Below are 20,751 nucleotides of genomic sequence, written 5' to 3'. Positions count from 1 at the left end.
TTAATTATTGTACGATCAGAAGATATTATTATAACAATGAATACATTGTCCCACAAGGCCACAAGTCACAACTAGATGATAAATATTCATTTTCCCACGAGGCCACAAGTCACAAATAGACGATAAATATGTGAAAAGAGGATTCGATCAAATAGTAACTAATTTATAATAATAGTAATAATTAATTTTAATTTTATATGTTAAAAATATCAATATAAAGACATTAATTTATCACAATCTTGTGTTGATAAAATGTTTTGTGTTATATTTAAATTTATATTTTGTATTGATAAAATAATATATTTGTACTGATAATACGCAGAATACTGATAATAAGCAGAATTGAAAGTTACTTCCTCCATCCCCAAAAAATATGCACTTTGAGTTAGATACGGGTTATAATGCAAAATTGATAAAGCAAGAGAGAAGTAGAGATAAAAAGTAACTAAAGTATTGTTATAGTGGGAAACAGGTCCCACTTTATTAGAGAGAAAAAAGTTTTCAAATTTAAAAAGTGCATAATTTTATGGGACGGATTATATAGGAAAAAAGGCATATTCTTATGAGGTGGAGGGAATAATAGTTGTCACTGTAAATTAGTATACCTATATAAAAATGAATACACTGTCCCACAGGCCACAGGCCACAATAAATTTCAGTTTGAAAAAGGTTTCTCCTTTAATTACTATCTCCGTCCCCCAAATTTTGACACACTTTGACTCGGTACGGGTTTTAAGAAACATAATGGAAAGTGAGTTGAAAAAGTTGGTGGGATGTAAGTCCTACTTTTAAAGATTAGTTTTATAATAAAATGTGAGTATGAATGAGTGAGTGGAAAATGGGGTCCACTACTAAATGGTAAAAGGTGAAGTGTGTCAAATTATTAGGGACGGACTGAAATAGTAAACTGTGTCAAAATTTGGGGGACGAAGGTAGTACTAAATTAAAAGTTTGAACTAGCATGATTATAGATAATGAGAAACCATACCTTTAAAAAGACTTGATGTATGAAAAAATTAGTCCTTTTTTGAGAAGAAAAGAAGAAATAATTACAAATAATTATGGAACTAAACACGAGGTCGCTATAAAGGGAAAAAACTCCTTAAATACAGAACGCAGAAAAAAAAGGAAATATAGTTTGAAAACACTTAGGTCATTTTTGCTTCATAATTTAAAATTTGGATTTTAAGATGAACTAAATAATCTAAACTTGACCTAGATCATTTAAAAATCGGAATTTCCTACGATGAACTAAAAACGAAGTAAAAATAATCTTAAAATCGAGTTTGTACCATTCTTGGAGAGGCAGGTTGAGGACGTATCTCAGATGGGCTGACTACGCTATGATCGCAACAGCCACCGTTGTAAGTCCAAAAACTAAGATGATATTCTTGAACGAATTGAAACTAGTTTTCTGCAACTGGACTCTTAAGTCTTATCAGAATGCTCATCTTCTTGAAACTGGTTAATTTATGTATTAGGTAAGTATGCCTACTAAGAGCAATCTTGTTAATTTGGCTTGTGATTTTGACAGTGTTTATCGAGAGCTCTGAGGATCGAGAATCCCAAGTTGTTGATGGCGGCATCAGCTTTGGTTCTGCCTATACAACCCCTCATGGTTTCAGCAGTCCACACCGGGATTATGGTGGTAGTTTTATGTTGGACATTATTTATCATCATATATTCAAGATTGCATAATTGAATATAAATAAAGCAAGATCTTCGAACATCATGTATTTCACGTAAAACCATAAACTTAATAGGATCGAAAACTTACCTTCACGATCCATAACGGAAGTGATTGGGGAAGACTGAGAGAATTTCCTCAGGCTTTCTTTGGCGTAGTAGCGCAGCTCCAACTCCAAGGATTTGTTTCTCTCTCTTTCCTTCGTTTATGTGTTCTCTATAACGTGTGTGATTTGATGGGATCACCACACATGTATATATAGGCAGAGAGAGGACAAACCCTAATTATAAAACGTTAAAAGCCCTTTCCATCAAAGAGGCCCAAAATAATTAGTAAATACGTTTCTTATTGATCAAGAATATAATTGATCACAATCAATTAATATACACGTTTATTCAATCAATTGGAAACACTAATTGATTACAATCAATTATTTTAATATCAACTATTAAATTAATTGTAATCATGCCATATATATATACTCTCTAATTGAGTAGCCGAATGGAGGCTAATCAAAATGTATATATATATTCTCATTTATTGGTTAGTAATAGGAATGAAGATATTCCTTCTAATTCGACCAATTAATGCCTAGTTAAAATAGGCAATATACATTATGGCTAATTAATTGATTGAAGACCAATAATTAATTGATAGCTAATTAATTAGGGAAAAATGTGTCTTGTACCAAGTTAATGTATTATATTAAAAACCCAATTCTATTTAAGATTTTATCACATGTCACATATGTGAGACACAAAACTTACATTCTCCCACTTGGCGAACATGTGGGACACAAAGTTTTCGATTCTCCCACTTGTCACACTTGATAGAGCCACAGTAAAATAGACATAGTAAACATAAGGCGCGAATAATATTGGACTTTATAAATACTTTCATCATTGGCAAACATAAGTATTATATTAGAGAGACTACTAATGCGGGTCATGGCGGGCGTATATCATTCAAGCGATATAGTTCCTTCCATGTACCACATCACCAATATCCACTCTAATATAATCTATAAGTGACACCGCGTCCGTAATTGTCTTATTTCAAGACCCCCTGCATTAATACTAAAAACGTACATATGCATATGAAATAATAAGTATATGCAGGAAAAGTAGAAACAACTTTACTGAATTCAAAATATCCATAACTTAAGTGTCTGAACCTACATGGAAACATAAAGATTAGACGTTTCCATACCCAAGACCCATTCTGTTAACTTATTCCATAAATGTCTTAGGCGGTAACGCCTTAGTCAACGGGTCAGCAACTATAAGCTGTGTGCTTATACATTCTATAGATATTATTTGTTCCTGAACTTCATCTTTCATGACAAGAAACTTTAATTCCATGTGTTTAGCTCCTTTGGATACTTGTCATTCTTAGAGAAAGATTCGATTGCACTATTATCACAATACATTTCAAGGGCTTGGATATTAAGGAGACAATACCAAGGCCTGAAATAAAATTTTGCATTCATTAATGCTTCAAAGCAAGCCATAAATTTAGCTTTAATGGAAATCCAATCATTTCTAGTTGATCAGATTTCCTTAATGTGAGCATAAAATCTTTTGTTCCCTTTAAGTATCTCATTATTATCTTTGCAGCTCTCCAATGTTCAATGTCAGGGTTACTTTGGTAACGACCTAACAATTTGGAGCGCAAAGCTTACAGACTTGAGCATGCATCAAACTTCCCACGATAGATGCATAAAAAATATTTTTCATCTCGTTCTGTTCTAATTCAGTTTTTGGACATTGATTCAAATTGAATTTGTCACCTTTATGAATTTGAACAACACCAGAACATGCACTCATGTCGTATCTCTCTAAAAGATTTGATCTATGTAGCTTTTATGAGACAATCCAAGAGTCCACGTGATTGATCACAAGATATTTATATCCTATGACATAGGATGTCTCATACATATCTTTTATGTTGAAATTTTTAGAGAGCTAATTTTAGTGTGATGTAGTAATCCAATGTCACTACTAGCAAGCAATATATCATCAACATACAAAACCAAAAATATGAACTTGCTCCCACTAACCTTGAGGTATATGCACCGATCAACGTTGTTCTCTTTAAAACCAAAAGCAATAATAGTGTCATGGTATTTAAAATACCATTGTCGAGAAGCCTGTTTCAATCCATAAATTGATGTCTTAAGTTTGCAGACTAAATTTTCTTTCTTAATGAAGTCTTCAAGTTGTTTCATGTAGACTTCTTCTTCCAAATCATCATTTAGAAAAGTAATTCTCACGTCCATTTAATGTAGTTCCAAGTCAAAATAGGCTACAAGTGCCAAAATGATTCTAAGTGAGCCCTTCTTTGATACTTGAGAGAAAGTCTATTTACAATCAATGCTATCTTTTCTGAGTATAACCTTTGACAACAAGTCTGGCTTTAAATCGTTAGATTAAACCATTTATGTCGAATTTGGTCTTGAAGACCCAATTACACCCATTACACTTTTGTTTATCGGGTAATTCGACAAGGTCCCAGACTTTAATCCATTGATTTTAACTCATCTATCATGCATTAATCCATTTATTAGAATTATTACACTTAATGGCTAGTGAATATGAAACTGGATCATTACGTATTCCTATATCACATTCGGATTCTTGGAGATATGCCACATAGTCATCAGAAATGACACTTCTGTAGATGCTTCTTCCACACCTATGTTCAATGACTTTGGCATCATTAAGTGGTTGGTCATTCAAATATTGTTAGGTTGTTCAACAATATTTGACACATTTAATTCTTGAGGAAATGAGGGAAGAAGGTTATACCCTTATTTCATTAATGACCGCATTACGAGTGTTAGAACTCCCACTGATCTCACTATTCTCAAAGAATCATATATTTCCAGTTTCCATAATTCTCATGCTATCATTAGGACAATAAAATCGATAACCTTTGGATTTTTTTAGTAACCCACAAAATAACCACTAACTGTCCAAAATCCATTTTTCGTTTCTTGCAAAGAGTATACTCTAGTTTTCGCTGGACAGCCCCAAACATGAAGGTGCTGGAAACTGGGTTTTCTATCTGTCCAAAGTTCATAAGAAAGTCTTTGGTACAACCTTACTAAAAACCCAGTTTAATACATAAATAGCGGTTCTAAGAGCACAAATTCACAACGTTATGGGTAAGGTAGAATTATCATACTTCTAACCATTTCCATGAGAGTTCGGTTTCGTCTCTCAGCAAAATCATTCTGCTGAGACGTACTTGGCATAGTGTATTAAGCACAAACAAATGTCATGCTTTTCTAAGTATTTGGCAAAAGGTCCATGTAATTGACTTATTTTAGTGGTACGACCATAAAATTCACCACCTCTATCAGATCGAATAATTTTCACCTTTCTATTTAATTGCCTTTCAACCTCAGTCATAAAATGGTCAACTGTGCCTGAGATTTTTCTTGCAATAAATAAATCCATAACGCGAAAAAATCGTCAATAAAAGTGATAAAATATTTTTCTCCACTAAAAGTCGAGACATCAAAAGGTCCGCAAATATTTGTATGTATAATTTTATGGAGCTCATTGCTTCTTGTGGCATTTTTACTATTGTGTTTGGTTTGTTTACACTTAATACAATCCACACAAACGGTAATGCTTTGTAAAGTCTAAATTCGAATGAATATTATCCTTTGTAAGCCTCTTAATTCTTTCACTAGAAGTATGATCCAGTTCCTTTATGCCATAAGAATGATAAATTCGAATGAATATTATCCTTTAGACGCTCATTCGGTTGCAATGTGAGCATGAGATGCACCCATTCCATACTTCTTCATCTTATGCTTCTCCTAGACCAATACGTTTTCCAATTCTTTAAGAGTCCACTAATCTTTTATAGTGAATCAATTTGGAATGGTCCATATTGAGGAGGTAAGGAAATTAGGGTCAATTGGACAAGGAAATCCTCATTCACCTATAATCCTAATTTCAGCTTAGAAGAGATGTTATTTATGTCCATCACATGCTCGTACATAGTCCGAGAACTATTATATTGCATGCTCATGAGATCCTTCATAAGTTTTCCTGCAATAGACTTATATGCGGTTGTGAAGCGATCCTCAACATTCTGCAAACATTCTTTTGCAATGTCAGTCGTTGAGAGACTTTATCTGCAACGAACATTCTAATGAACTGTAAACTTAGTCCAGTTAGATTTTTCCCTAGCATTATGGGTAATCAGCCAACTACTTTGAACATAAAATAATTGGCTTATCATTCAACAGTGTTAGGTCCAAGTCCATTTACTCCAAGAGTGAACTTAAGTTTCTCTTTCCATTTAGAGTAGTTAGTTCCATTAAATTGGGGAACGTTTGAGGTAAACATACTAGTAGAAAAAAAAAATGCTTGACATTATAGGAGCAATTAAAATAATGAATGCTCACATATAAAAGCTTTGAATAATAACACAAACATTAATTTGAAAATCCATATCATGAGCCAATTATGAAAACTCCTTTGGGTAGCCTTCATACAGTAATAAAAATCATGCTTTTAATATCCATATCTCAGTTCAATAATTGAGTACTAATAAATTGGCGTTACCTTTGGGTAATCGACACCAATTTAAATTATTAACTCCATTAGTGTTTATTATGTCGCAAAGACTATTTCCTTTTGGAATCTAGACCTTATAACAAACAAACTATTTAGATAATGAATAGCCACAACAAGCATGATGATTAATCGCATACATAGATTTTCATATTAACTTGATTATAAACTCTTCTCATTTTACCTCACTTTGGTGATTGCTGCAAAATAAACATAATATAATCAAGAATGTATAGCGATTAATTGCTTAAGCAGATTTTCACTTAATTTGATTATAAACTATTATTTTACCTCACTTTGGTGATTGTAAAATAAACATAATATAATCAAGAACATATAGAGATTAACTGCTTAAACAAATTTTAATATGAGTTTGATTATAGACTCTCCTTATTTTGCCTCACTTTGGTGATTGCAAAATAAACATAATATAATAAAAATACATGTTAAAACGAGAATTGACTTATGTAATCATTCATTCCACCATTTCGGTAGATTCATAATCATAAAACATTTAATTGAAATCTCAATTCATCAATGCATATATTCAAATTCAATTTATATAAAATATATACACAATTAAAATATCCAAATTAATTCCACATATATAAATAGAATCAATATGGAAATAATATATTTCAAAGTATAATCGTACAAAATAACAGCCTTTAATTGATAAAATAATTAAACAAATATAATTCACAAACAAATTATGCGAAATCATTGAACCCACTGCCTTTTGGTCGTACAGGAACAGTAAACCATAAAGAGAGAATAATTAATACATAATCAAATCATGTGAATCAAATAAATATTTAGGCAGAAACAGTTTAGCATAAAACATCCGAATCAAAATATAAAGGTTCAACTTAGTCATATGTATTCATCAATGTCACGTAATTTCATGAATCTAACATTATTTGAAATCATAATCCATTAAATTTCAAAGAAAGCGCGCACCGAATATACACTAATATGATTCTAAATTAATCAAATCCAAAATTTATGGTTTTGATAATACGAAAATACATGAGTTCTCAACCATACTCTGATACCACATGTTGGACATTATTTATCATCATATATTCAAGATTGCATAATTGAATATAAATAAAGCAAGATCTTCGAACATCATGTATTTCACGTAAAACCATAAACTTAATAGGATCGAAAACTTACCTTCACGAGCGGAAGCGATTGGGGAAGACTGAGAGAATTTCCTCAGACTTTCTTTGGCGTAGTAGCGCAGTTCCAACTCCAAGGATTTGTTTCTCTCTCTTTCCTTCGTTTATGTGTTCTCTATAACGTGTGTGATTTGATGGGATCACCACACATGTATATATAGGCAGAGAGAGGACAAACCCTAATTATAAAACGTTAAAAGCTCTTTCCATCAAAGAGGCCCAAAATAATTAGTAAATACGTTTCTTATTGATCAAGAATATAATTGATCACAATCAATTAATATACACGTTTATTCAATCAATTGGAAACACTAATTGATTACAATCAATTATTTTAATATCAACTATTAAATTAATTGTAATCATGCCATATATATATACTCTCTAATTGAGTAGCCGAATGGAGACTAATCAAAATGTATATATATATTCTCATTTATTGGTTAGTAATAGGAATGAAGATATTCCTTCTAATTCGACCAATTAATGCCTAGTTAAAATAGGCAATATACATTATGGCTAATTAATTGATTGAAGACCAATAATTAATTGATAGCTAATTAATTAGGGAAAAATGTGTCTTGTACCAAGTTAATGTATTATATTAAAAATCCAATTCTATTTAAGATTCTATCACATGTCACATATGTGAGACACAAAACTTACATTTTAATTTTACATATCTAACTAACTTCTCTTGATGTGAAAGGAGGGTTGAGCTTAAAACATTGGATTTTGGAGATTTCCAGCCTTGTAATGAGTTTGTGATTTGTGATCAACGTCAAACCCTTTTTTAAAGACTGAACTAGAGATCAAATTAATGATTATTACCATATTTATCTGAATTTTTTTATTGATTTAAGGGTAATCTTGGAGGATCAAATCTCTCCTTCTCCATCCTTCCTTCATCTCACCGCTGCTGTCTCGGAGAAGGTCTCGCTTTCACTGCTGTGGGCGTTCAGTTTGTGGAACAGCCAACAGTCCGTACTCCGTCCCCTCGCTCCAGGCTGTTCGTCACTGAGCAGCACTCAGCACCACTGCTGTCACGGTGTAGCCAACAGCTCGCCCGTCACGTTTCTGCAGCCGGAAAACAGAAGGAAATCTTCATCCGCCGACGTAATTCAGTATCATTTTTCAGCTTGAATACATGCTGAGCAAATCAACAAAAACAATAAAATAGAGGCAGATCTAATCGAAGAGTCGATCTCCGCGGAAAACAAAAAGAAAGTGCAGCAAACTTTGCACAAAAACTTTACTGTTGTTCCCTCGATGTATTTGGTTGATTTGTTGTTTCTGTAAAATTGTGAGAGAGAATCACAGAGATATACTACTACTACCCTACGTTTCATGGGTTACTGGAAATCCGTTTTAATCTCACTCTACACTGGATGAAGTAATAAACTATAAATGTAATTTGACAAAAATACCTTCGGTTGAAGTAACTTGGCTACCTAATGAATGTGAAAATTCACTACATCATCTCATCTCATCCATTAAAAACTAGATTTGTGAATAATGAGACTCTGATTGTAATTGTATATACATGTTTCAGGTTGCATTTGCTAAGAGGGCATTTGAGAATCCAGAGTTGAGGGTGGCTCATAATGTGCATAAGATGTCGTCGTTGTTAGGAAAGGCGTTCTTCGTGGCAGATGACCTGCTCCCCCGGACCCGTTTCTGCATGCTGCTTGGCACCTTGCTGCTGCTGTTGGAGTCACCACTTGCAACAAGCTCTTAGACAGTTAGACTAATGCAAACATCACCTGCATTCATTTGTTGCTTAATTTTAGCTAAATAAGCTAGTAGTTAGAATTGAATAATATCACAATCAATCTCAAGTGTATTTTATTTAGTTCCAAATGGAATAACAGTATTCTAGATATAACTTGATGCAGTCCAGTTATTTAATCACTACTAATAGTAGACACAATCAAACAAAAATATATCTATGCTAAATCAGACAAGCTCTTAGGCCATGCCAATAATTGTAGGTATAGTATAGTTACTTATACACGTGGATACTAAATCAGACACAAGATTGAATTAGCAGGAAACATAAATTTCATAATAATGTGAATATGTATAAATGCTAACAACCTGAGGATCAATTCACATAAATTGCATCTTTATATCTTTAACTGTCAAATTGTATATATAGAGGTGCATATATGTGTATTCAAATACTGGCTAGCTAACCGTATGATACCTATTATATTTTTCAACTATAATTTTTTAGTATTTATTTGAGTGGTTTCCACATCAAGATTCTTTACTGCACTACAACATCACTAATAAATTCAATATTTATTAAAAAAATGACTTACTGACTACCTAGCTCCAGCTACATTCATGTTGAGGGGGCTAGGCCGGTGCCAAAAGTTAATCACAAAGAAACTTGCAATAATGTATTACTACCTCCGTCCCCCAAAATTTGCTACACTTTGACCCGATACGGGTTTTAATAAATGTAATGGAAAGTGAGTTGAAAAAGTTGGTGGAATGTGGGTCCTACTTTTAAAGTATTAGTTTTATAATAAAATGTGAGTAGGAATGAGTTAGTGGAATATGAGGTCCACTACCAAAAATGGTAAAAGTAATGTATCAAATTTTCAGGGACGGACCGAAATAATAAACTGTATCAAATTTTCAGGGACGGAGGTAGTAATATATAGTTGCTAATTATCTTGAATGGCTAACTTTGCTAACTTGTCAATTATGTTCTCTTTTCGTCCCTGAAAATTTGTCACTTATTTCTTTTTTCGTTCGTCCTTAAAAATTTGTCACCTTTCACTATTATCATTTTTGGTAGTGGACCCTACATTCCACTAATTCATTCGCGCTCACATTTTATTATAAAACTAATATATATAAAAGTAGGATTCACATGTCACTAACTTTTTCAACCCACTTTCTATTACGTTTCTTAAAACTCATGCCAGGTCAAATGGTGGCGAATTATTAGGGACGGAGGGAGTACATATTATCAATATAAATATAATGATATTAAAATGTCAACATAAATTTAAGTAATATATAATATTTCTGTCAACACAAAAGCATAAATATGTCACTTAAATTTCTGTTGACATATTACTAGCATCGTGTTGACATTGATATTATGTTATATATAGTTGACAAGTTAACAATTTAAGATAGTTAGCATTTGATCATATTCCTAATTTCACTGCAGCAAAATTAATCCTTGATGATTTTAGTGACACCACTAACACTATTTAGTTACACCAAACATAAGAATTTGCATAATTTTGTTACAATACTTATAAATTTTGTGACATAGGCGCCCATCACAAAATGCCACAAATTATGTTAAGTCACAGGCTCATAGCCCATCACAAAATCATACTACAGGCTAGCTAGAAATAATAGGTAGTTGGAAACATTGCTAGCAATAAAACTGGGAGATGAAAAAATTAATAATGTGGATTATATACATATGGTTTTGCACGCAAAAAAGCATAAATGTAGCTAGAACAAGTATAGTAGACAGTACCCAATAATTCATCCACAAAATGTACTTACTAATTACTATTGAAGAAGAAGGCATTAATAGGGTTGGAGATAAGTATTGAAGAGACAAAAGATAATTAAACTGTGGCAGGTACGAGAATTAGTTGAGCATTAATAAAAGAATTACTCTATCCTTCCCACAATAAGAGTCACATTTCACTTTTACCATAAATAGTAAGTAGATCTCGCATTTCACTAACTCAATTCGCTCAAATTCTATTATAAAACTAATATAAAAAAGTGGACCTCATAATCCACTAACTCTTTCAATCCACTATTCTTTACATTTCTTAAAACTCGTACTCACACTAAATGTGACTCTTATTGTGGGACGGATGTAGTAATTAACTCAATTCTAAAAAAACACACACAGAGGCAGAATGGAATGTGAAAAAAGGTGAAACAAGACATTGAAGTCCCAATGACACACTCCTCATAACCTCATTATTGTCAAGTCGCTTTTATGTTTCCATCTCCCAAATTCCACCTCAATTTCTCCATTTTTTAATTTTTCACCACTAGTTATATAGTATGGTCAACCTATTCTTTCTTCTTACCAAAACTCCATTCTATCATAAATCGACAAGTCTCCATCTCTTAACCTAACAAACTCTATTTGTCCACATTTCTCCAGCTAAGAGAATTCCATCTATCAATCAATATATAGAGCAAGATATATACACTTTGACTAATAAGCAATATCAATGAGGATGACAACGATGACGATGATGGATAGTAGCAACAACGAAGGCCGAGAATTGAAGCCACCAGTCACTGGCTGCAAGCTCCGACATCTGATGCGACGCCCAATTTTTCCACCTTACGGCCTACGAAACCCTAATTTCGTTCCAATAAGTAAGCCATTGTTTAATTAGTTTTTTCCTTTTTTTTTTGCTTCAATTCAATAGAACTATATCAGTTCGCAAACACAGTAATATTTTAGCTGGCATCATAAAACATATCAGTTCACAGTGAACTGATATATTTTTGTGATGCCAACTGATATTAATATTGTCAATTTAAAAAAGTTCGCGTTCTCACTGGAACGGCTTGTTGCAGGTGATCATGAGAGAGCGGCGCCGCCGTTGGTGAGCACGAGGTGGAACCCTACACCGGAGCAACTGCAGGCGCTTGAGGAAATGTATAGACGCGGGATCAGAACTCCGTCGGCGGAGCAGATTCAGCATATTGCGGCGAAATTGCGGCGGTTTGGGAAAATCGAAGGGAAGAATGTTTTCTACTGGTTTCAAAACCACAAGGCGAGAGAGAGGCAGAAGAAACGTCGTCAGCTCGCCGCCAGAATCGTCCACCCTACGCCACCTGGTAATTAATTCATTATCCATTAATAATTAAATCAGTGTTGATTAACTTGTTTGATAAAATTAGATGCTACATGCAATGATGCAAACATACGTTAATTAACTTTGTTTTAATTTATACTATAATGGTAAATTGCCGGAAAATGATCAAATTTGCTAATTTCGTGTCAACGTTGCAACTTTGAATTTATTGACATGGCACGTATATGTGTAAAAATTAAAGACATGACTGACTAAGTGTATTACGCAACGTCATTAAAGTAGCTAAATATTTTGCCACAGTATGCATAATTTCCTCTAGATCCGAAATTATGGTACAACTAGAAAAAATGTCAAATATAGTAGTATTATAATTGTCTATTTTTTAAAGTTGTGGGATTAACCAGAAATTGACCAACCTTGTTAATTTTCCGGAAATTTGCCTAATTGTATATGCTACAAAAATATTTTTTAAAAATAAAGTTGATATGGTTTTGCAGGACTTATCAGGGGATATTTGGAAATTGAACAACACAGGAAGGTCTTAAACTGCTGCACACCTTCAAAGGTACACTGCAAATAACATTATTTTTTTTTCACCTAGGTAATTAATTTTGGATATGTGACATATGCATAAGGTCAAGAAATTGAATAAAAGAATGAAAGTACTTTTTGCTAGAGAATTCCTCGATTTAGGTGAAAAAATCACTCAGCTTTTCATTAATTATGTGAAAAATTTACAGGATTGTGCATCAATGCAAGGTGCAGTGATTGCTGCAGATGGATGGAATCACAAGGAGGAATTGGAAGCTAAGGCTAAGGTTGTAACTGTAGGGAATGAATGGCAGTCTGATTTGGACTTATCTTCTTCTTCAAATGGACAAGAGAATACCAAACCCTATTTTAATGGCATCACCAATCAAAATCAAACTACTCTTCACCTATTTCCCAGCCCACAACTAGAAGACAGTCACATTCCTCATACATTTACACCTACTTGCTTCTTTGAGTTTCTTCCAATCAAGAATTGAAACTTTCATTCTACTCTAGTGTTATAGATGTAACAATATTAATGTTAGTCACTCAATATATATGTACCATGTTGATTAGCTATCATTTACTTACCTATACTTTGTGTTTCTATCTATCTATCTATCTATCTAATCGACAAAGTTGAAAAGATCGCAGTCTTGGAATGACTTGAAATTCACACGAAACTTGTGAAACGGGCTAAGGTTTCGAAGCCAACACTTTGTTGAGTGTTGAGGAATGAAATTGTCATTTTACTTGTTTTTTTTAGAATTTCTTTTAAATTTTGAATTTTACTATCTTTACCTTTTCAGTATTTAGGGTTTCTGGACCACATATAAAAAGTGAAGAAAGTGTTTTGTTAACATTTTTTGGATTTGTCAATATGGTTAATTGCATTTAAAATCGTAAAATTTGTCAAATTTTAATTTGTCTTGCACCTTTTAAAATTTAAATGATAAATCACATGATGATTTTTTTGGAGAAAATTCGATGATAAATTGATGGTCACATGCAAAATTTTGGTGATGTCAACAAGAATAGTGTTGTAAATATACATTAATATGACAATTAAATAACATCGTTTTGAACCTAAAAACTAAAATTTTAAAAAACAAAACAGAACAAAATTTGGCCTATTTGGCATATTAGGAATTTTTGAAACATCATAATTCGACATTCAAATTTTGAATGTATGCAAACCAGAATTTGATCAAATTTCATAATTTTATAAACAATTAACCCTTAATAATACTACAATACATTTTTAAGAAAACTATAATTTCTGTGAATTCTCTCTTGGTTCGGTCATTCTTCTAGGACATTGACGTTAGTCAATAGTTATATTGATATGCAACTTCAAATGTGTTATAAACAAAACGCACATAACTCTTTGAAAAAGGGAAAAGGGGAATATGGATGTAGTAGTTTTAGTGATTTGGTGGTAAGTAGTGCTGCTATGTCTCACCTAGACAAAAAGCATGACACCACCTTAAAGACTTGTCCATTTTCTTGCAGCACTGCTTTTGTTTTTCATTTTCACCAAATTTGAAATCTGGCATCTTTCTTTGACATGCTCCCTTGTGTGCAGCATTATGTTCACTGTATTTTCTTTTTGTATTTTTCACTGTTTGTACATTTTGAATGAATGAAAAATAGCAACATATAAAACAAACTACTACAAAGTGAGGAACAGTATAAGATTAGAACAAGTAAGAAGGATTATTTGGATTGAAAGAAAATTAAGTCTCCACTTCTTTTACTATCATAAGCAATTTAGTGCAGATGTATAGTTAATATAATGTACATATAATTTTAGTAACTCAGCCTATTATAAAACCTAGAAAACATACAGAGGCTCAGCTTCTACCTTTCTTCTTATCCTGAAATATAAACAAGAAGATTAATGGAAAATCGGGAGAGGAAATTATATAACCAATACATCGAGGCTCATCAGTTGTCATCTAGACAATTAAGACTTGTTCTCGAAACTGTAGACCAAGCACGAATATTAGCAATACATTTTAAACAAGAACTAACATTAGGAGTTGGATGAAGCCAATGGACCTCCAACGTGCCAGCTTTTACTTCGATAGGAATGAAATCTTTCTGGTCGCACGATAGAGAAGGTTTTTCGAAGTGAACACCTGTCTCGTCTCAAATAAATTTTTTTGATGCGGCACTACTTCACTGCCAATTCCGGGTTGCTGAGAGCTCACAATTCATGTAGTGAGGCATAAATATACGTGAAACGCACTAAGAATTGAGATGTCGTATATGGGAAGATCGACAAATATGAGATAAATACTCGTGTCCAACGGATTTGGACTCCAAGATAGTAGGTATCAAGCTGCAAGAGATAAATACAGTGTTCTGAACAGAGAGTAACTCAAATTTGATGACAACAAAGACCAACTCAGTATCATCAAACCAAACCACAGTAACATAACATTATACACTCATTACTATTAAAACAACAGATCACAATGTTGTTACTAAATCTATTGCATCAAACAAAAATAAGAGCACTAAAAGGCTAAGCTACTGCAGAATCAAACCTTCAAAGAAATAGGACTATCTTCTCAGCACTTTCAAAGAATTAAGTAATCATCGGTCGTCTGTTGCTGAACCAAACGAAAAGAATTGATCAAAAATTGAAGAGAAAAGAAATTGGTAGAAGAGGGATAGAACAAGATTGAATCTTTACTTGGTTGGTGGTGGAGAAGATGGAAGCTTTGCTACATTCTTGACCTAAGGGATCTTACCTCATCACCGCTGGCAACCAAATAGCCTTTAGAGCTGAAGAAATCCCCGTAACTGACTTTGTTTAAGCTTTTTCTTCTGATTTCGAAGAAGAGTAGAAGAATTGTTTTCGAGGCCTTTTGCTACTGTCAGTATCTACCTTGTATCCTCATTTACATTTTGTTTTCACCATATGAATAATTGTAGCTACATCATTTATATGTAAGACTCAAATTTGTCTGACTTTTCTCATGAAAATGTGTAATGAGAGTAATAAGAGAATGAGATGATGCTGAGAACTTTGATTACACTACATCTTTGGTAAAAATGAATTGTACAGTGAAAGGAGTGATTTACAAATCAGAAATCAAAAACTCAACTCAGTTAGATACAAGTGTTGATTGTACAAGTAGATGTATTCAACTTCTAGTGTTTGCCTGTGTAGATCAGCTAAATCCTCCATTAAAATTAGGGGTAATCATCACATCCCTTGCTTTACAACCCCTTGAACCAGTCAAAGAATACCTATAGCCACGCCAAAATCGAAGAAAATCCAGCACAAATAATAGGACAAATATAACTCTCTGCTTCTGTATCTACCGTGTACTAGTACTACCACCTAGAGGAATCGCCTTACCGGTGGCCATCTTGCATCTCCGCTCTTGTCTGCTTTGCACATGCAATCTGGGCAGGGGAACGAGTATATTGAATCCTTCGGTCTCTTCAACTGCAAGCCTTTCGAGACAGTATATACGCGCATATTTACCATCTGCCTCTTGAAGTTTTTCCACCTGGGAAAACAACCAACCAAGTAAATGAGTTTGATGAAATCAAGAGGGGGAGGCAGCCAGAAAATAAGACACTTGATTACCCAATATTTGGATTGTCAAATAACAACGCCAACTTCCGCTTGTCTGGCCTGATTGTCCTCGAATGTCCACCATACAAGTATCTTCGATGGCCAAGCAGTAATTGCAGAAAGTTCCCACCTTGAGTTGGTACAAAAACTTCACTGTGAAGGCAAACAGTGTAGTCTATAGCTGCCATTCTGGAAGAGTAATTCTGGAAATATGTAGATAAGTTCAGAAACATACATTGGTTGCAATTATGATAAGTTCAATGAAAAAAAAGTTAGCTGTTGAATCAGGACCTCAAATGGAGCTAGTTCCTCAGGAGACGCCAGTGTTTCTTTGGTTTGTAATAATGGAAACATTTCCAGGAGAGGAGCCATATACTTCTCAGAGTTGTATATCTTTCCAGATGCAAGATAGATAGAAGTGCTTTTCCCAAAGCCCATACCCCTCAGCATAAGACCTAACTGATTCGTTAACATTACTAGGAGTCAAAATCAGCTTTACACAAAATGCAAAGAACAACCTTGTTATTCAAAGAAAATATGAAACTTAATGCAGGAAGGTCATTACTAGAGCTCACTCACATGGTGATGGGGGCTAAACTGAAAGGAATAAAGAAATATGTAATACCTCTAAAGGTGTTAAGGGACAGCTTCCATTTAGTCTGATTGCACCAGGATTTATGATTCGACCTGGTTTGGTAAATTTTCCTTTCCATCCTCTTTCTCTTGCAGCATCCATGTCTACTTTTTCTTGCTCTCCACCATCGTATACGCAACAAGAGAAAGCGACCATATCCTACACAAGAGCACATTCAATACTTCACTGTGAAGAGTTTAATACATTGAAATTCCCTTGACCCACCTCCTCAAATCGAAGATGCACAGATATATATTTTCCACCATTTTTGGCACTGTGCTTTTTCATTCTTTCTACCAAGAGTTTACCAAGAGTTGATATAGGATCTGAAAATCTTAGTGCTTGATAATTTGCCAAGCATCTAAGTAGTTGTACAGCCAGAGGAGCATCTGTCGACAGCCGATTTGCAAAGGGGGACACTCTTATGATCCTGATTAGCAAGTACAGAAGGATTGGGTGCAAAGCCAAGAAGAGAAAAATTAAATAAAGATACTTAGGCATGAGGAGGTAATAAGAAAGTTTACTAGAAGTCTGTAAGCAATAGAGGTGATGCATTTAAAAATGGGAAGATAATGAATCATTCCAATAGAAAAGTTTAAGCATGGACATCTGTACCGGTTTGCATGCAAAAAGACAGTACACATAAGATCAGCATCAGCAGCATGCCATTAGATGGTTCTAACAATTAATCATGCACCACAGTGACCACCCAAGCCCAGAAATGAATAGATAGTATGGGAAGATATTAGATGGATACAAAAAATAAATCATATCATTAAAAAGTCACACATGCATATTGGACAGGTAGAAATTTGATTTTATAACAATAATGAAGTGTGGAATGACATTGAAGAACCATTAGGACTCACTTTTCTTCAAGCAGCTTTGCAAGAACCGTATCTTTGTAGTAATTTATTGATGACCATGCATGTATTCTGAAGTTGTACACGTTGCTCAAGTTATAGTCAAATCGCTCCATTATGTTTCCTGGAATTGTCTTCACTATTCGAACATCATGTTCCAGCGTCTTTACAAAAAGTTCTTCATCATATATATCACTGAATTTGCTGTGTTTTTGAAAAAACTGAATTAGTCATCTCTACTTTCTGAAAAAAAATGCCAAATTATAAGTATTTTTTATCGGCGTGGCTTTGCACAGTGGAGGTCAGATCTACCATGCTACATATGTTTAGTTAGGATACCTTAACCTAGATATCTCATATTTTATCTTCTCATATTATGACAATGACACTACCTCCCACAGTACAGCACTCTCACTACTCATATACAGAATTTTATACTTGTTTGAATATGCAATTCATTGCAGTAGTTTGTTCATAGATCCAAAACACGACAGACGTGATATTATTACTAACCTTGAATCTCTCCAAATACTATGGAAATGGAAATATGGAATTATTAGAGTTGCGTTCAGGTAGGCAGCCACAGCCACAGCATTGCATATCTATAAACACCACAACTATGAGAGAGTGATACTTCTATCCCAATCAATGTAAAGTATAGCAAGGCTCAAGTCAAAAAATGAAGAATGCTAGCAATAGTAATATATACCGATGTTCGCTGTTGATTCAGCCCACCGTTGGCCTCAACATATATATATCCATTTGACTCAGGCAAGCCTACAAGAATAATGTTTGTTTTACATATTTTCATGAATGAAGATAACAAGGGTACACAAAAGCATACGTAAAGTTGTAAAAATATAAATCCTCTGGCTCAAGCTGAAATATATGTCGGTTAACATCAATCCTGAAGTCGGCTGATCATATGTTGCTAGTCGGCTCGTCAAACAAAACATAGAACAAATCTTTCAAAGTTGACCCGATGCATTGCAGATGAATCATGTCTAAAATAACTTAGAAGAGAGCAAATAATTATGAGCAATCCTTACCTCCTGATGATTTTTTGATGCATGGTCTCCATTCACCGTTTTTATAAGAGTTTTTCCATACAGTGGATATCTACAGGTAAGTTAAAGAGAAATCTCATTAATACTCTTATCATAGAAAAGCTCAATATTCAATCAAGTGAACAAAAAGATTCTATGCACTGTGGCTTCTCATCATTCTTAATTCCCTAAGAATTCTTAGATTCTAGAATATATCAGGAGAAGCAAGTGGTGAATTCTGCCTTAAAATAGGTGAAATATTAAGTAAAACACAGAAACAATTCGTTTACAATAAATCACATATCAAAACAACAATAGCTAACACATAAACCAACCAAATATCATGAGCGCAAACAACAAGGAGAGAATCAACAATAAATTCGATGGTTGATCACTTACTAACCGCATCAACAGACGAATTATCAGAGTCCATATCCGATCGGAGCTTGGCGTAGAGCTTGGGGCTCCGATAAACCAAGCCAGGAGTATGCGTAAGCTTAACAACAGCGGGGACGATATCAGACGGCACCGCTCCCATGTAGAACAACATGACCGAAAGGTAAAGCAGAAAAACAACGATGTATACACCCCGGTGCTTGAGCAGTGGCGACAGCAGGAACCACCAGAGCCACCGCGCGAGTGATTTAGGAGCTGGACGGACTGGCTTTGCGGCGCGGCGGTATCGCGGAGAGCGGCTGCGATGCCGGGGAGACGCTGGTGGCGATCTCGGGCTGCAACTTCCGCTGGTGGGGAATTGGTACGGTTTCATCGCTGTTGCATTGGCATTATAGCAAACAGATGGCGGCGATGGTCAATTTTATCGGAAAGGATTCAAAATTGGGGAAGAAATTAGGGCAATTGTGAAGATTGTGGAAGAGGAAGAATCAGAAGAAGAGTGAGAGAAAGGAAATCGTTTAAACATTCCTTAATCATTCAATCATTAAATCAATTACTTCCATAAATCAATTTATATCCATAAATGTTTGAATAATCATTAATTCCGTGGTGTAAAGGGTTGAAATTGTGAAACTTACCTTAATTCCAGTATTTCTTTACTCCCTCCTTTCCATAAAGATAATCTCACTTTGACCCGGCACGAATTTTAAGAAATATAATGAAAAGTGAGTTGAAAAAGTTGGTGGGACGTGATCCTACTTTTAAAGTATTAGTTTTATAATAAAATGTGAGTAGGAATGAGTTAGTGGAATATGGGGTCAACTACCAAAAATGGTAAAAGTGAAATGGGACAAACTTTGTGGGACGGACAGAAATGAAAAATGGGACAATCTTTATGTGACGGAGGGAATATTTAATAATGATCACTTAATAATTTACATCTTGATATGACTGTGTAAATCGAACCCTCGTTCTATTAGTTGGAGAACTATCTTACTAATAGTTGTTGTTGGCAAGTTGGTAAACACGTGTTGCTTCAGATGAATGTACTAGAGATGACCAAAGTTTACGATTCGAACGGTTATTCGCGAAATCGTAACTAGAGTTACGATTTCGAATCGGAACCGTGAAATTTAAATGGAACTAAAATCGACACTTTTTGAACCATAGGCTGGTTTATGTTCAAAATTCTGGAACCGAAACCGTGCCGAAACCGCCGGTTTCAGAGTGCTTCCAAACTGGAACTGCAAAAAATCACTGGTTGGGAACCGAAACATTTGTGGGCCAATACATATAGGAAATAAAATAAGAAAATGATACCCCAAAATTTCATTTATCCATAAGGAGACCTTAATTGACCGCCAAAAACCCAATATATTTGCATAAATTGGATG

At 34.2% G+C, this 20,751-nt stretch overlaps 2 protein-coding genes and 1 pseudogene across 4 annotated transcripts; 2 read left to right on the top strand and 1 right to left on the bottom strand.

Moving 5' to 3' along the window:
- Positions 1 to 855: 855 nt before the first annotated feature.
- On the top strand, positions 856 to 9,209 carry LOC125210075 (uncharacterized; annotated as a pseudogene).
- Positions 9,210 to 11,561: 2,352 nt separating this feature from the next.
- Positions 11,562 to 13,577, top strand: LOC125208907 (uncharacterized). Its single transcript, XM_048108433.2, has 4 exons — positions 11,562 to 11,846; positions 12,051 to 12,314; positions 12,790 to 12,857; positions 13,033 to 13,577. The coding sequence occupies exons 1-4, from the start codon at positions 11,696 to 11,698 to the stop codon at positions 13,318 to 13,320; spliced, it is 771 nt and encodes a 256-aa protein (XP_047964390.1). The 5' UTR covers positions 11,562 to 11,695; the 3' UTR covers positions 13,321 to 13,577.
- A 2,269-nt stretch (positions 13,578 to 15,846) lies between these two features.
- Positions 15,847 to 19,904, bottom strand: LOC125209139 (protein ESMERALDA 1-like). 3 transcript variants are annotated; one of them, XM_048108746.2, is made up of 10 exons: positions 19,365 to 19,903; positions 18,965 to 19,034; positions 18,625 to 18,692; positions 18,429 to 18,517; positions 17,922 to 18,119; positions 17,278 to 17,482; positions 17,044 to 17,211; positions 16,710 to 16,877; positions 16,431 to 16,621; positions 15,847 to 16,350 (listed from the first exon to the last, which is right to left on the bottom strand). In XM_048108746.2, the coding sequence occupies exons 1-10, from the start codon at positions 19,728 to 19,730 to the stop codon at positions 16,179 to 16,181; spliced, it is 1,695 nt and encodes a 564-aa protein (XP_047964703.1). In that variant the 5' UTR covers positions 19,731 to 19,903; the 3' UTR covers positions 15,847 to 16,178. The 3 variants fall into 3 exon arrangements, with proteins under 3 accessions (XP_047964703.1, XP_047964705.1, XP_047964704.1); XM_048108748.2 differs by having other exon boundaries at positions 19,361 to 19,483; XM_048108747.2 differs by lacking the exon at positions 17,922 to 18,119 and having other exon boundaries at positions 19,365 to 19,904.
- Positions 19,905 to 20,751: the final 847 nt, after the last annotated feature.

The sequence above is a fragment of the Salvia hispanica genome, chromosome 3 (genome assembly GCF_029641045.1).
Source record: "Salvia hispanica isolate PSC_SH4W2 chromosome 3, Shi_PSC_v1, whole genome shotgun sequence".
In the NCBI taxonomy this organism is placed as follows: Eukaryota; Viridiplantae; Streptophyta; class Magnoliopsida; order Lamiales; family Lamiaceae; genus Salvia; species Salvia hispanica.
This window is presented reverse-complemented; position numbering and strand designations above follow the sequence as displayed.

Coding starts and splice junctions, on each gene's coding strand:
- LOC125208907 (XM_048108433.2), top strand. CDS start 11,696: ATGAGGATGACAACGATGACGATGATGGATAGTAGCAACAACGAAGGC. Junction 11,847..12,050: donor CCCTAATTTCGTTCCAATAA/GTAAGCCATTGT, acceptor GGCTTGTTGCAG/GTGATCATGAGAGAGCGGCG. Junction 12,315..12,789: donor CGTCCACCCTACGCCACCTG/GTAATTAATTCA, acceptor ATGGTTTTGCAG/GACTTATCAGGGGATATTTG.
- LOC125209139 (XM_048108746.2), bottom strand. CDS start 19,730: ATGAAACCGTACCAATTCCCCACCAGCGGAAGTTGCAGCCCGAGATCG. Junction 17,483..17,921: donor GCAAAGCTGCTTGAAGAAAA/GTGAGTCCTAAT, acceptor CTTGCTAATCAG/GATCATAAGAGTGTCCCCCT. Junction 17,212..17,277: donor TGCATCTTCGATTTGAGGAG/GTGGGTCAAGGG, acceptor GCTCTTGTGTAG/GATATGGTCGCTTTCTCTTG.